The sequence below is a fragment of the Hemitrygon akajei genome, chromosome 11 (genome assembly GCF_048418815.1).
Source record: "Hemitrygon akajei chromosome 11, sHemAka1.3, whole genome shotgun sequence".
In the NCBI taxonomy this organism is placed as follows: Eukaryota; Metazoa; Chordata; class Chondrichthyes; order Myliobatiformes; family Dasyatidae; genus Hemitrygon; species Hemitrygon akajei.
The window spans coordinates 49,727,218-49,739,602 of record NC_133134.1 but is presented as its reverse complement, the minus strand read 5'-3'; the positions used below and the strand labels follow the sequence as shown (position 1 = coordinate 49,739,602).

The following is a 12,385-nucleotide window of genomic DNA, read 5'->3' as shown; positions in this document are numbered from 1 at the left end:
GACTATCAGCAGCTGAGATTTGGAAAGGTTTAAGTCTGTAGACCGTAGAAGATGGGTAACTAGTTGGAAATTCATTGGACAGGTCAAAAAGTAATGGATGGGCTTGTCAACAACCAAAGTGCTGAGGAACAATGGGAGTTAGGTAATGTTATGGAAAATGTAGTCGTGCTACTGATCTGATAATCCGGTCCTTTAATTCAACTTGGAGTCAACTATACATCAGGTTTATGAAAATACAGTTAGTTCTGAGTAAATTGTCACAAGGAGAGGTATTGTTGGTGGCCAAGACATTAAGTCTGTAATCTCTGTAGCTGTTGATAAGCAAACTTAAAACTAGCATGAAAACAAGCATATAAATATACTTTGAGTAAAGTATATCCAGGCTAGGTTAATAATATGTAAAGGTTTAACTACAAATAACAAATAAATCAAATATCATTGCTTTAATCAATCTCCTAACTTTAAATTGTTTACTGGTTTGCTTGATTCAGTAGTATCTAATATAACATGTCCATTGTAAGTAACTACAGTTTGGAAAAATAAATTGAAAAATAACAGCCATTTAGGATAGGAAAACAAAATCCTAATAATAATGATACCCTCTGAAATGATGAATGCGTTACTATATCTCCCCAATACATGTTACAAATTAAAATATAATGTTCAGTTAATGGTCTGGCAGCTTCTTTTAGTTTTCAGCATCTTTTAATTTCTCGTGCACTCCATATCATTATCTGTACTGTGTGACTTGCTTTGTAATTACTGAAAATGCTGTGACTAACGTGTTTGTTTGGGCTCTGTACTATACACTTAACATTTATGTTATAATGTTAAATATAAACTAACCAGTGATTATAAATTGGCCAGCAGGAAGAGTGGGCAGAAAGAGCATCCTGTTTCCAAGCTATGACGTGCCATCATCTTGTAGGGTTCCCAGTCTTTTCTTTCTACCATTGACCAATACCATTAAGCAAGGGGTCCATAGACTCCAAGCTGAGAACCCATGAATGCTGATTAGATAATGCAGGTCAAGTCAACTTTACTCATTGGGTTAAAGCAGCAAATGTTCTGGGATGTAACAGCTTGCAAGCTGTATTATTGGTGGTCTAAGAACCAGAGTTACCCACTTCTCCAGATGAGGTGTTTCAGCACAGTTCTGATGTTGGAATTTTAGAATTAGGGAGGCACTCAGCACAGCCAAAGTTCCACAGCAACTTTTAACTTTCCAACTGTTTTGTCCAACTTCCTGGTGAATGTTATTAGTAAACCTGTTTCTACCATTCATTCGGTCAATGAATTCCTGTTCATAAGAGTATGTATAAAAATTCTCCTCAGATTTTAGTCATTTATACCCACTTCTCCTTAAGGAAACTTTTTCTATGTATCATAACCACTTAGTTTTGAACAGTTTTATCAATGATAACATGCAGTGCTCCAAAGAGAATAGTCTAGCTGTACTGATCTCTCCACATAAATGGTCCCCTGTACTTGACATTATTTGAATTTATTTTCTCTGCACCCTCTCTGAAGGCCTTAAAATAATATGGCGACCTGCATTGGAATCAGTATTCCCAAACGATTTATAAAGATTAACTGTATTTACACTATCTTCGTGCACTTGGCCTCCATTTATAAAGCCCAAAATTTTTAATGCCCTATTTCACAGCGTTATGAACCTGTCCTGCCATCTTCAAATAAAGATGGAATGCTGCAGATATTCAGCAAGTCAGTTAGTATCTGTGGGGAAAGTACCAATTATTACTGCACCAGGTCAAGGACTTTAAATTGGAACTGCAAAAAACCATCTTCAAAGATGTAGTCAGAATACTACCTGTGCCCATTTAGAATTGTGCCATTATTATAATGCCTGTCATTATTTCTGTTTTTTGACAAAAGAGCATTTCTCCATCCTCTGTATTAATTCCACCCTCCACTCCCCCATTGCATGTGTGTAGCCAGCACTCAATAGCTTCCAAACCAAAGTTAGGTTTTTTTAATTGAACGTGGATAGTTACACCGATTAAAATGAAGAACAGTGTGCTTATTTTCTTCAAAGTCGACTTTTACATTCTCATATTTTTCTTTGTGTTTGTTCTGTTACTGCAGGTTATATTTAATGTAATCATCAAAATTCTGACAGAGTCTTTGGGAGCAAGCTTTACATCTGAGATGCAAGAATCCTGGCAGAAGTTGTTTAATATAATTTACAAATACCTTGAGAAGTGCTACAAGGAACTTGAAGCTGCTAGCTAGATTTATGCAGCATTCACTCTGCACGTGTTGCTACTCCAACAACTGAGGAATTAATTGCCCCTTATTATCACTAATGTATGTATGACATATATTAACATAATCAGAATATTAATACATTTTAAAGTTGGTGAATAAAGAATGAGGAATATCAAAACAAAACCTATTAATCACCTCTCTTGTTTAAATTGCATCAGAGTAGAAAGTAATTTTGTGTATCACTTGACCAACTTGCATAATTTTATAAGTAATATTTCAATATGTTTTAAATTAAAGCACATTTGAATTCAAAAGACACATACAAACCTGGACCAATTTAATTTGTTATGATGAATGATTGCCAAAGAACTGTGGTATGATATAGACCAATATACAACTAGCCAGAGCAACTCAATAGGTCAGGAAGCATCATTGGGGAGAAATGGACAGTTAACCTGTAGGGTCGAGTACCTTCATCTGGACTGTATATTTCCCTCCACAGGTGCTGCCTAAGCCATTGAGTTCCTCTAGGTTTTTGTGCGTTGCTCCAGATTCCTGCATACGTAGTCACTTGTGAATCTATTGTAGCTTGATATGCTCCATTTTAATTATATCATAATCATTCCTTTTACTCTGAAATATGTACACCCGTCTCTCTCCAAATCCAGTCATTCTTCAGTTTAGACTCCCTCCAGCAATTTTATATGATTCTTTTCTGTCAAGACTTAACACCTGCCTGCTGGTATTGGGAAGAAGATGGATGATCTCTGCCCTTATTGTGTCAATACTGTTGACCCACAAAAAGTGCTGCTGACTCTAAACTTTTTGTTCTCTGTAATAATATCGTGCTCAGATTTTTAGTGTGGTTTGAAATGATTATTGTCAATTTCTAACCTAAATGTGTACGCTGAAGAGAACTGTAGTTTGACACATTCTTGACATCAAGATATGAGACTCAGTACCCGCATTTGAATAGAACTTGTTTTATTTTGTCCCTTCTCCTCTGCAATCTGTAGTTGGATCAATGGCAAAACATAATAACATTCAAAATATAAAGCTTGTAATATTTAATCAGAATGGTTGTAGCAATGTAAAATATCATAAACTAAATAGAATTAAAAGAAATATACTTACAATCTGAAATGAAAATAAAACACTGAGAAATATTCAGCAGGTTAAGTGTTATTGGAACTGCTGAAAATTTATCAGCCTGATAATTGTTTTATTATTGTTACATGTACCAAAATCCAGTGAAAAATCTGTCATGCATAGAGATCAAATCATTACACAGTACAATGAGGTAGAACAGTTTAAACAATAAAAATGCAGTTAAGTGTAAAAGCCACAGAGGAAGTGTAAGAGCGTAACGAGGCAAGTTGTGAGGTGAAGACCCATCTTATTGTCCATTCAGGACCCTCATAACAGCGGGATAGAAGCTGTCCTTGAACCTGGTGGTCTGTGCTTTCAGGCTTTTGTACTTTCTGCCTGATGGGAGAGGAGAGAATGTCTGGGGGGGTGGGCAGATCTCTTTCCATCTAGAACACTGCCAAATCTTCTGAATATCTCCAACATTTTCTGCTTTTATTTCAAAATGATGTATTTGTTGGGTCTGTATTCGCAAATATATACCTTTTCAAATATATATTTACCAATATTCATACAACAGAAGAATGTTATTTTATCAATTGAACTCTTGTTTATAGTATTCAATGTAATTTGCAAAATGTTGGTTGATGTTGGAGACCTTGTAAGCTTGCAATTACTTCAGTGCAATAAAAACTTGTTGCTCATAAAGTTTATCTTTACATCAACAGTTTGCAATTCTTTCTGGTCTTGTAAAATAGAGAGACAGCCTTACTTAAGTCATAAAAGTAGCTATAAATATGTATAAAGTTGTCTTAAAGGTAAATAAGGTAGGAACATCTGTTAAGATGTGCAGAGCTTCACAATTTATGGATGGTTATGCAAGATATTTACACTTCCATTCAACAAGGTCTTATAAAAATAACACAGAAATATCTGCTTGATATTTTCATCTAGCAGTGGTGCACTGGGCTCCTGGCAGCCGGGAGAATGAGTGCTCTGACGACAGTCATCAGCCTTTTGTTGGTTGTTTTCAGGGCAGTTGGATGCTGTCTTTAATTCCACAAACCATGCATCATGAATATTGCATTTCAAAGCCTTTTTTTTAATTACAAAATCCTTTATTACAAATATCGGTGCTATACAATATATACAAAACAGTGGCAAACACAATTACTAAACTACAAATAGACAATAGACATTACACCAAAATGTTGCCATCTCTATCCACGATGGTATTTACACCCCGCGGAGCCCAACGGTCTCGAAACTCCTCTAGGGAACCCTTCCTGGGTGCGTTCACACTGAGAATGAAAACAAGTGTGTAACAAACTAATTTACATATATTTCCTTGAGTAGAGTGACATTCTTCAGGTCCATAGGCTTCCCTCACCTTGATTTGTCTCCAACTTCATCAGAGGTGGATAACATTGCATCTACGTGGAATCATTCACCATCCTGTAGTTTTGACAGACTCTGGGTCAAGGTCTCTTTAGGGGGCTTCTGCTGTTGCTTGCATACTGGGGAGTGGGGTAGGATAGGGGGTCAGTGCTTCTGCTGGTGGGAGTAAGGGGGCTGATGCATTTGCTGCTGCTTGTGCAAAGGCATTGGGGAGTGGGTGTTGTCGTGGTTTCTTGAAATAACCAGGAGACGCAGAAGATTCTTCGAGAAGTTTAAGCCTTTATTTGCAAACAAAAGCTGAGACAATTAATGAGCATGTCACAAATTGTCCGCTGAGCCCTAGTTCACAGCACTCTTTATAGTAATTTCTTATCTTAGTCGCATTAGCATATACTTGTTCTAGTGCCTTGACTGGTCCCCATACCATCACACCACTCCATAGCCCATACGTGCTCTGGTCTACCCCCTGGAAAATGTGTACCCCTTCCTGGCTTTGACTGGTCCCCATACCATCACACCACTCCACGATCCTGTCTACCACCGTTATCTCTACATTGCTTACTTTCACTGTTAGCTACATTCTCAAGGCATTGATGTGTTCAATAGTACAGAGACAATACAGAGATTTCATTCTCCTACTAAATTGGATACACACATAGCAAATAGCAAACACGAAGCTGGCTACATAGTTTTGGTTACACAGCAAACAATGCAACTTTATTCTCCAATAGTGTTGGGGCTTCAATCTTTCTATTATTCATTCTATGGGGTGTCTTGTTTCGTGGATGTCTGTGTAGAGTAAGAATTTCAGATTGTATACTGCATACAGACTCATATTAAATGAACCCCTTTGAACCTTCGAATGCAAGCATATCCCAGAGGCTTACAGCCAATGAAATGTAAAGTATACCAATATATAATGTTTTTATTAACACAGAATAAAAGGTGCATATTATTATTTTAATCTAAATAACTAATATTCCCTGCCTTTTTTTCGATTGGTGTCATTCAATCTTGTATGTCCCCTGAGGGAGCAGATAGAGCCTTGTTCTAAGTTCTTGGCTGAAAGGTAGATGGGGATGTCCTTAAACATATGGGTTGTTCCTTTTCACACCTTGTGGTGTATCGGGCAGCATTTTATGCCTTTTCCTTTGTGTTTTGTCCGTTTTTTTTCCACATTGCTAGTTTGACCTTCAACCCAATACACACAGAAAGCATGGAAGGAACTGCCTGGGTTCGAACCTAGGAACCACTGGGTGTTGATACCACTACACCGCTGGCCAGCTTATGTGTACTCTGTGACTCTCCAATAATACACAAATGATCAATGACCACGATTCTTCTCACTGCTCGAGTTATAACGAGAATCCCTCATTTCATTCTGTACAATTCATCTTTACATAGAATGTAAATTACTGATCGATGGTTTCCCCTTTCATTTGGTTGCTTTGCCTGAGTTTAACTACGTAGCATTGTGCAGCCTCTGCCATTCCGTTCTTGTTAGTCTGGGCAAAAGGCTATTCCAGCAGTTTCTCTGTGTCTCTGGAGACTGACATTTCTTTACGCAGGATTAATTATCAGTACGAGATAACAAATTGCATTGTAGTGACATTTAGAGAAACATATTCAAGGTTCTGTTCATTTGCAGTTCAACAACTGTGCACGGCAGCATAGTGGTTAGCACAACGCTTTACAAACCAGCGACCCAGGTTCAGTTCCCGCCGCTGACTGTAAGGAGTTTGCACATTCTCCCCATGACCACATCCCTTTTCATTTAAGTAGATTCTTACACAGCTCATATTTCTCTTAAGAAGCAGTTCACTCTAGTAACTGGGCCAGTATCAAAATGTCACCAGGACAAAAATCACTGGCAAAAGAATAAAAGACAGGAGATGCTGTTTTTAACCATAGAATGTAACTTCCCAGTTAAAATTATGGTGGAAGATTCTGCATGTGTTGAAACAAAAGGTGAAAACATACATTGGCCATCAGACGTTGCAGTGTAGTAACGTCGAGGAGCTGTGGATACCTCAAGGGAGAAAAGCACAGTCCCTGCACAAAACTTTATATAGATTGGAATTGATTAATTTACACTGTGCAACATTTCAGGCTGTGTTCCAGGAAGGTCTCATGACTCATGAGACTGTATATGCGTGTTTTCATTTTTCAATCTTCATCTGCCGAGTGCCCCATCAACCTCTTCTTTGTGTCTCTGGGATAATATTTCTGTAAGATCTTACTCTCTAGGAAGCTAGAACACCTGCAACCCTCTCTTCCCGATGCTGCTGCTGGTGAATTACAATATGCAGATCGATTTCCCCCCCATCCCCCAATCCTTTACTGCAATTGAAGTACCAATATCAGAACTGGCGGCTGAGTCAGATGTAGTTACGATGGGCCTTCTTCGATCTCATCTCAGCTAGCTGCACACATCTCCTTGCTCTACGCTTCTGTCACTTACCTTCTGATCGGATTGGAGGGCGCACCAAGGAGCAACGTGCAGTTGTGATGCCACACTTGCTGGGAGGTAGGACTTGCTAATGTGATTAATGACTTTCTACCGTGTAACATTGGCTTTGGCCTGACCCTGCCAAGTTCATCTGCTCCCTGTTATGGAACTACAGAACTGAAAGGGTTTCCAGTTCTATTCCCCTCCCTCCAACGTAACCCTGCTCTAAACATAGACAACTTCTCACTTCCTTTTTCCCCTGTCCTGGTTTTCCAGATGCCATTCCCATTCCCATATTTAGCCCCAGATTCCTTAATACTCAATGTTCCCTCAGTTTTTAAGTTTCACATAATACCTGGGTTTTAATTAATTGAAGCTTTGGTAATTTCAGCCCGAGGCTTTGGAATTCCCTGATATTCCTTAATATGTATCAATAATGCTTCTGTAAAAAGCTTTGGGATATTTCACTGCTAAGTAAATGCAAATTGCTGCTGCCGTTCTAGGGATTCAATCAGCACAGTTTAATTATGAGATGCTTCCACAGGACTCCAAGGATGTTGCTCATTGGTTATTACTTATTAACCAGCTATGAATAAATCTTTACCTGGCATCAGTAATGAATTCAGAAGAACTACCTGCAGATAAAACATGGGAATGACATGTTGTGGTCAACTTTGTCCAGATCAATACCAATAATTTCAGTCTGAACCCTCCTCCTTAACTCCCATCTCTCATATTTCTCCTTCCTAAAATCTCCCACTCCAACTCTAGCCCACTCACCCCCCTTCAACTCTCCTACTTCCCCCCATATCATCCTCTGTCTCCATCCTCCCTCCACTATCTTCCTCTCTTCCTTCCAAACCTCTTATTTTGCCCCCGCATGTTTCATTTGCATATTTTCTCTCCATACTTCCCTCCCTCTGAACCTTTTCCTCACTTTCTTTCTTCTTCAATGCCATACTCTCCTTCTCTCCAAATCCCTCCCTGACTCTCTAACTCTCCATCCACTTTCAGTCAGCCCTTGATATCCATATTCACCCAATACTTTCAAGAAGGCCACAAAGGACAATTGGTTTCACATTCACAGACAAGATTTCCTGACTCTCTGTGACTGCCAACTTCACACTTCCCTCCTGACCTCTCTCTTCCCCTCCTCTATTACCTCTTTTTCTTCATGTCTCCTCTATTTTTGTCTCCATCTCCTCCCACCTCTCCTTTCACTACAAGCTTCCCCTACTTTCCCCTCCTGTCTCCCACATCTTCTCTCCCCTTTCTCCATTTCTGTATTCTCCCTCTCCCCCTTAACTGCCTCCCCTCCTTCTGTCTCCATCTCTCCTCTCCCCAAACCACATCCGCTCTATACCCCCCACTCTATTTCTCCATCTCATCATCTCCTTTTCTCCTTTTCTCTCTCATTCTGCCTCACTCTCCCTCCCCATCATTTCCTCCATCTTACTGTTCTCCTCCTTCACTTTGACCCATCTGAAACAGCAACCACCAGGAGCTCAGTGCAGTAATTTGACAGCTTGTTAAGTCATATTCCCGTGCTCCAATGTTTATTGCAATACATTTGTACATGCTCTCTGCGTCTTTCAATCTACCTGACGATAACCCTAGACACATCTTGTAGCACAGGTTTCCTGCCTTGATATTAGTTACCCTCAATCACATGGTAAATATTTTTTCTCTTATCTGAGTACTTGAAGAACCGCGTCCATCAAATATTTCAATAGCCCATGCAGGAAACAGTGATCACACCTCTCCCTAAACAGTTGCAAAACTTTTATTGATACACACAGAAAGTATCTGGGTGCATCAGGGCTTGGTACGGCAACTGATCTGCCTGTGGCCTTAAGAAACAGCCTTGTGTTGTTTGCACAGTTCAGCACATCACAGGAAGCAGCTTGTCCTCTATGGACTGTGCCTGCGTTTCTCACTGCCTTGGTGTCAAGACCCCATCCAACCCAGACATTTTCCCTCTTCCATCGGGCAGCAGATATAAAAGGCTGGAAATGCATACTGCCAGGGTCAGGGGTTGTTTTAATGCTGCTGTTACGAGACTATTGAAATCCAGAAGTTCAAAGTAAAGTTTATTATCAGAGTACATACACATCACCACGTACAATGCTGAGATTCTTCTCTTGTGGGCATACTTGGCAAATCTATAGACCAGAAACTGTACACAATCTGTGCAGATGCAGATATAAATATATAGTAATAAATAACGAGCATGCAATAACAAGATAACAGAGTCCTTAAGTGAGTGCAGCTACTCCCTTTTGTTCAAGAGTCTGATAGCTGAGGGGCAGTAACTGTTCTTGAACCTGTTGGTGCGAGTCCTGAGGCTCCTGCACCTTCCACCTGATGGCAACAGTGAGAAAAGAACATGGGCTGGGTGGTGAGGATCTTTGATGATGCATGCTGCTTTTCTATGGCAACATTTCATGTAGATGTGCTTAATGGTTGGGAGGGTTTTACCCTGATGTACTGGGCCAAATCCATTACCTTTTGTAGGATTTTCCACACAAAGTCTTCAGTGTTCCCATACCAGGCCATAATGCAGCCAGTCAGCACAATTCCCACAACACATCTACAGAAGTTTGCCAAGGTTTTCGATGACTTGCTAAATCTCTGCAGACTCCTGAGGAAATAGAGGCACTGTCGTACTTCCTTCGCAATAATATTTATATGATGGGTCTAGGAGAGGTCCTCAGAGATGATGACACCCAGGAATTCAAAGTTACTGACCCTCTCCATCTCTGATCCTCCAATGATTACTGGCTCCCAGACCTCTGGTTTCCATCTCCCGAAGTCTACAATCAGTTCCTTGATCTTATTGACACTGAGTAGAGGTTATTATTATTACACCAGTCAACGAAGTTTTCAATCTCCCTCCTGCATGCTGATTCATTTGATACAGCCCACAACAGTGGTTCATCAGCAAACTTGTATATGGAGTTGGAATTGCCCCTGAGTACAATAAGGTGGACTTTTGACCTCACAATCTACCTTGCCATGACCTTACAGTGCAAATTCCCTATAACTGTAACATTTTATTCTGCAATCTGTTGCTGCCTTTACTGTGTATTACCTTAATGCACTGATGTGATGAAATGGTTTCTAAAGATGGCATGCAACACAAAATTTTTCACTGTATCTTGGTACGTCACAATAATAAACCAATTTATCAATTTACCAATTGTCCCTTGTGAATACTTGAGGTATATTTTGCAGGATCTGTAGAAAACTGTATGCCATGAACATTTTATATGTAGGCACGGCTGACTGGTAAAGCACTAACCCACCCACTCTGTCCTGGCTGTCTAGATAAGGTAAAAGCCATCTATTCTCCTTCATTTGTTACTCATTCTTAGCTGTTGAGTACCTTTGACCCCAATGTTAGGATCTGAAGGAGGAGGTCTTGCCAAATCTACACCTGTCAAAACTGCCAAAGGACTTGGATTATCTGTGAATGTCAGAGATGTTCACATAATCAAAATAATTGATTGCTGTGATTAGTTAAATTGGGCGGTATAGTAGCATAGTGGTTAGCACAACGCTCTACAGTTCCAGTGACCAGGGATCAAGTCCCACAACTGCCTGTAATGGGTTTGTACTTTCTCCCTGTGATTGCATGGGTTTCCTCCGGGTGCTCCATTTCCTCCTCAGTCCAAAGACACACCGGCTGGTAGGTCAACTGGTCATTGTAAATTTCCTCTGATTAGGGTAGGATTAAATCGGGGGTTATTTGGCGTGTAGCTCGAATGGCTGGAAGGGCCTATTCCACACTGTATGCCAACAAATAAATATATATTAATGTATTTGATTGATTAATTTTTTTTAAGATGCAAAAATTAAGCATTAAAACCCTAAAAAAATAGGGTAAATAGATTTACATTGTGTGATCCACCAGTATCCTGGAGGAATTCAGCAAGTCAGGCAGCATCTGTGGATTCCTCTTGTCCAAAATGTTGGCTGCTAATTTCCCTCCTGATTTGCTGTGTTCCTCCAGCACTTTGTGTGTGTAGCTCAAGACTTACAGCATCCGCAGAATCTCTGGTGTTTAAAATACATTTACATGACCTCGATTAATTAAATGTAAATTACCTTTTGCTCCTTTGAAGTAGTTTTATGCCATTGGAAAGAATGGAATTACTAGACTGGCTGGGTACAACTTATGGACATTTGCAACCTGCTTCTGGACAGAGTGATCCCCTCTTCACAGCTGATTCCCAGTTTCCCTGCTGGGTTGTGTGAGGGCTTTCCATCAACAATGAAGCCTGTGGCTCCCACAAAACCTGGAGACCAGGGTGGAAAAGTCTGCAACAGAAATGATGTTCCTCTCTTTGGAAAGCTGGTTTGGAAAATTTTTATTCTAAATTAACCAGTACGGTATGGGGCTACACTTCATCTGCAATCTGCAGCATCAGTTTCCCTACTCTACTTTTTCTAGCCTCACACACACCACACCGAAGGTATAATTGCTTCTACATGCTCACTGCCCACCCTCCCACCCCATGTCCATCCATCGGTCATCCTCATTTGAATACAGTTTCAGGGGGAGAGTCTAACATCCTTCACTATGGATTTCACAGCTGCTATTGGTATGAGAGCAAACGAAGTCGGCTCAGCATCAGTGATTTCCCCAGCTTGGCGGCTTCACAATTAAATAGGGACCCACTTTTTATGTGTCACTCAGTCACATTGATGCCAACAGAGACTAATGCAAAATTACGTTCCTGTTGAAAAGTTAAGGCATGTTTCCTTTGCTAGATATAAATTGCAGAGAGGAGCTCATGTATCATGATACATATTGCAGGTGTATAAAACTGCACCAGATGAAGTACTTGCTCATTGATGCATTTTTTGCTGGTGGGGGTCATTGCTTTGTTGCTGTGTATGCGTAGGTGGGGGGAGCTGGGGGGCTTTGGGGTTCTAACATTTATCTGTCATTCATTCTTTGGGGCACACCTCTGTTTTTGTGGATGGTTGCGAAGAAAAAGAATCTCAGGATATATTCTGTATACATTTCTCTGACATTAAATGTACCTTTGAAACCTCTGAAACCATTGATGGGACCAGTGTCACCCAGTGACTCAGAGGATGGTGGCAAGGACAGTGGCGATAGGCTCCATTTGGAAAGACCTCTCAGCTGGCCATGGATGCTGGAACCAGGTGGGCAGTGAGGAAGTCCACTCAGGAATGAGTGGGTAGCTATTACAA

At 40.3% G+C, this 12,385-nt stretch overlaps 1 protein-coding gene across 2 annotated transcripts in view; it reads left to right on the top strand.

Annotated features, from left to right (window-relative positions):
* Window positions 1–4,040, top strand: part of luc7l (LUC7-like (S. cerevisiae)) — a 134,937-nt gene extending 130,897 nt beyond the window's left edge. For both annotated transcript variants that reach the window (XM_073060819.1, XM_073060820.1), the window contains one exon: window positions 2,107–4,040. In XM_073060819.1, coding sequence (XP_072916920.1) covers window positions 2,107–2,253 — 147 coding nt within the window. In that variant the 3' untranslated portion in view covers window positions 2,254–4,040. The remainder of the gene's footprint in view (window positions 1–2,106) is intronic.
* The last annotated feature ends 8,345 nt before the right edge of the window (window positions 4,041–12,385 follow it).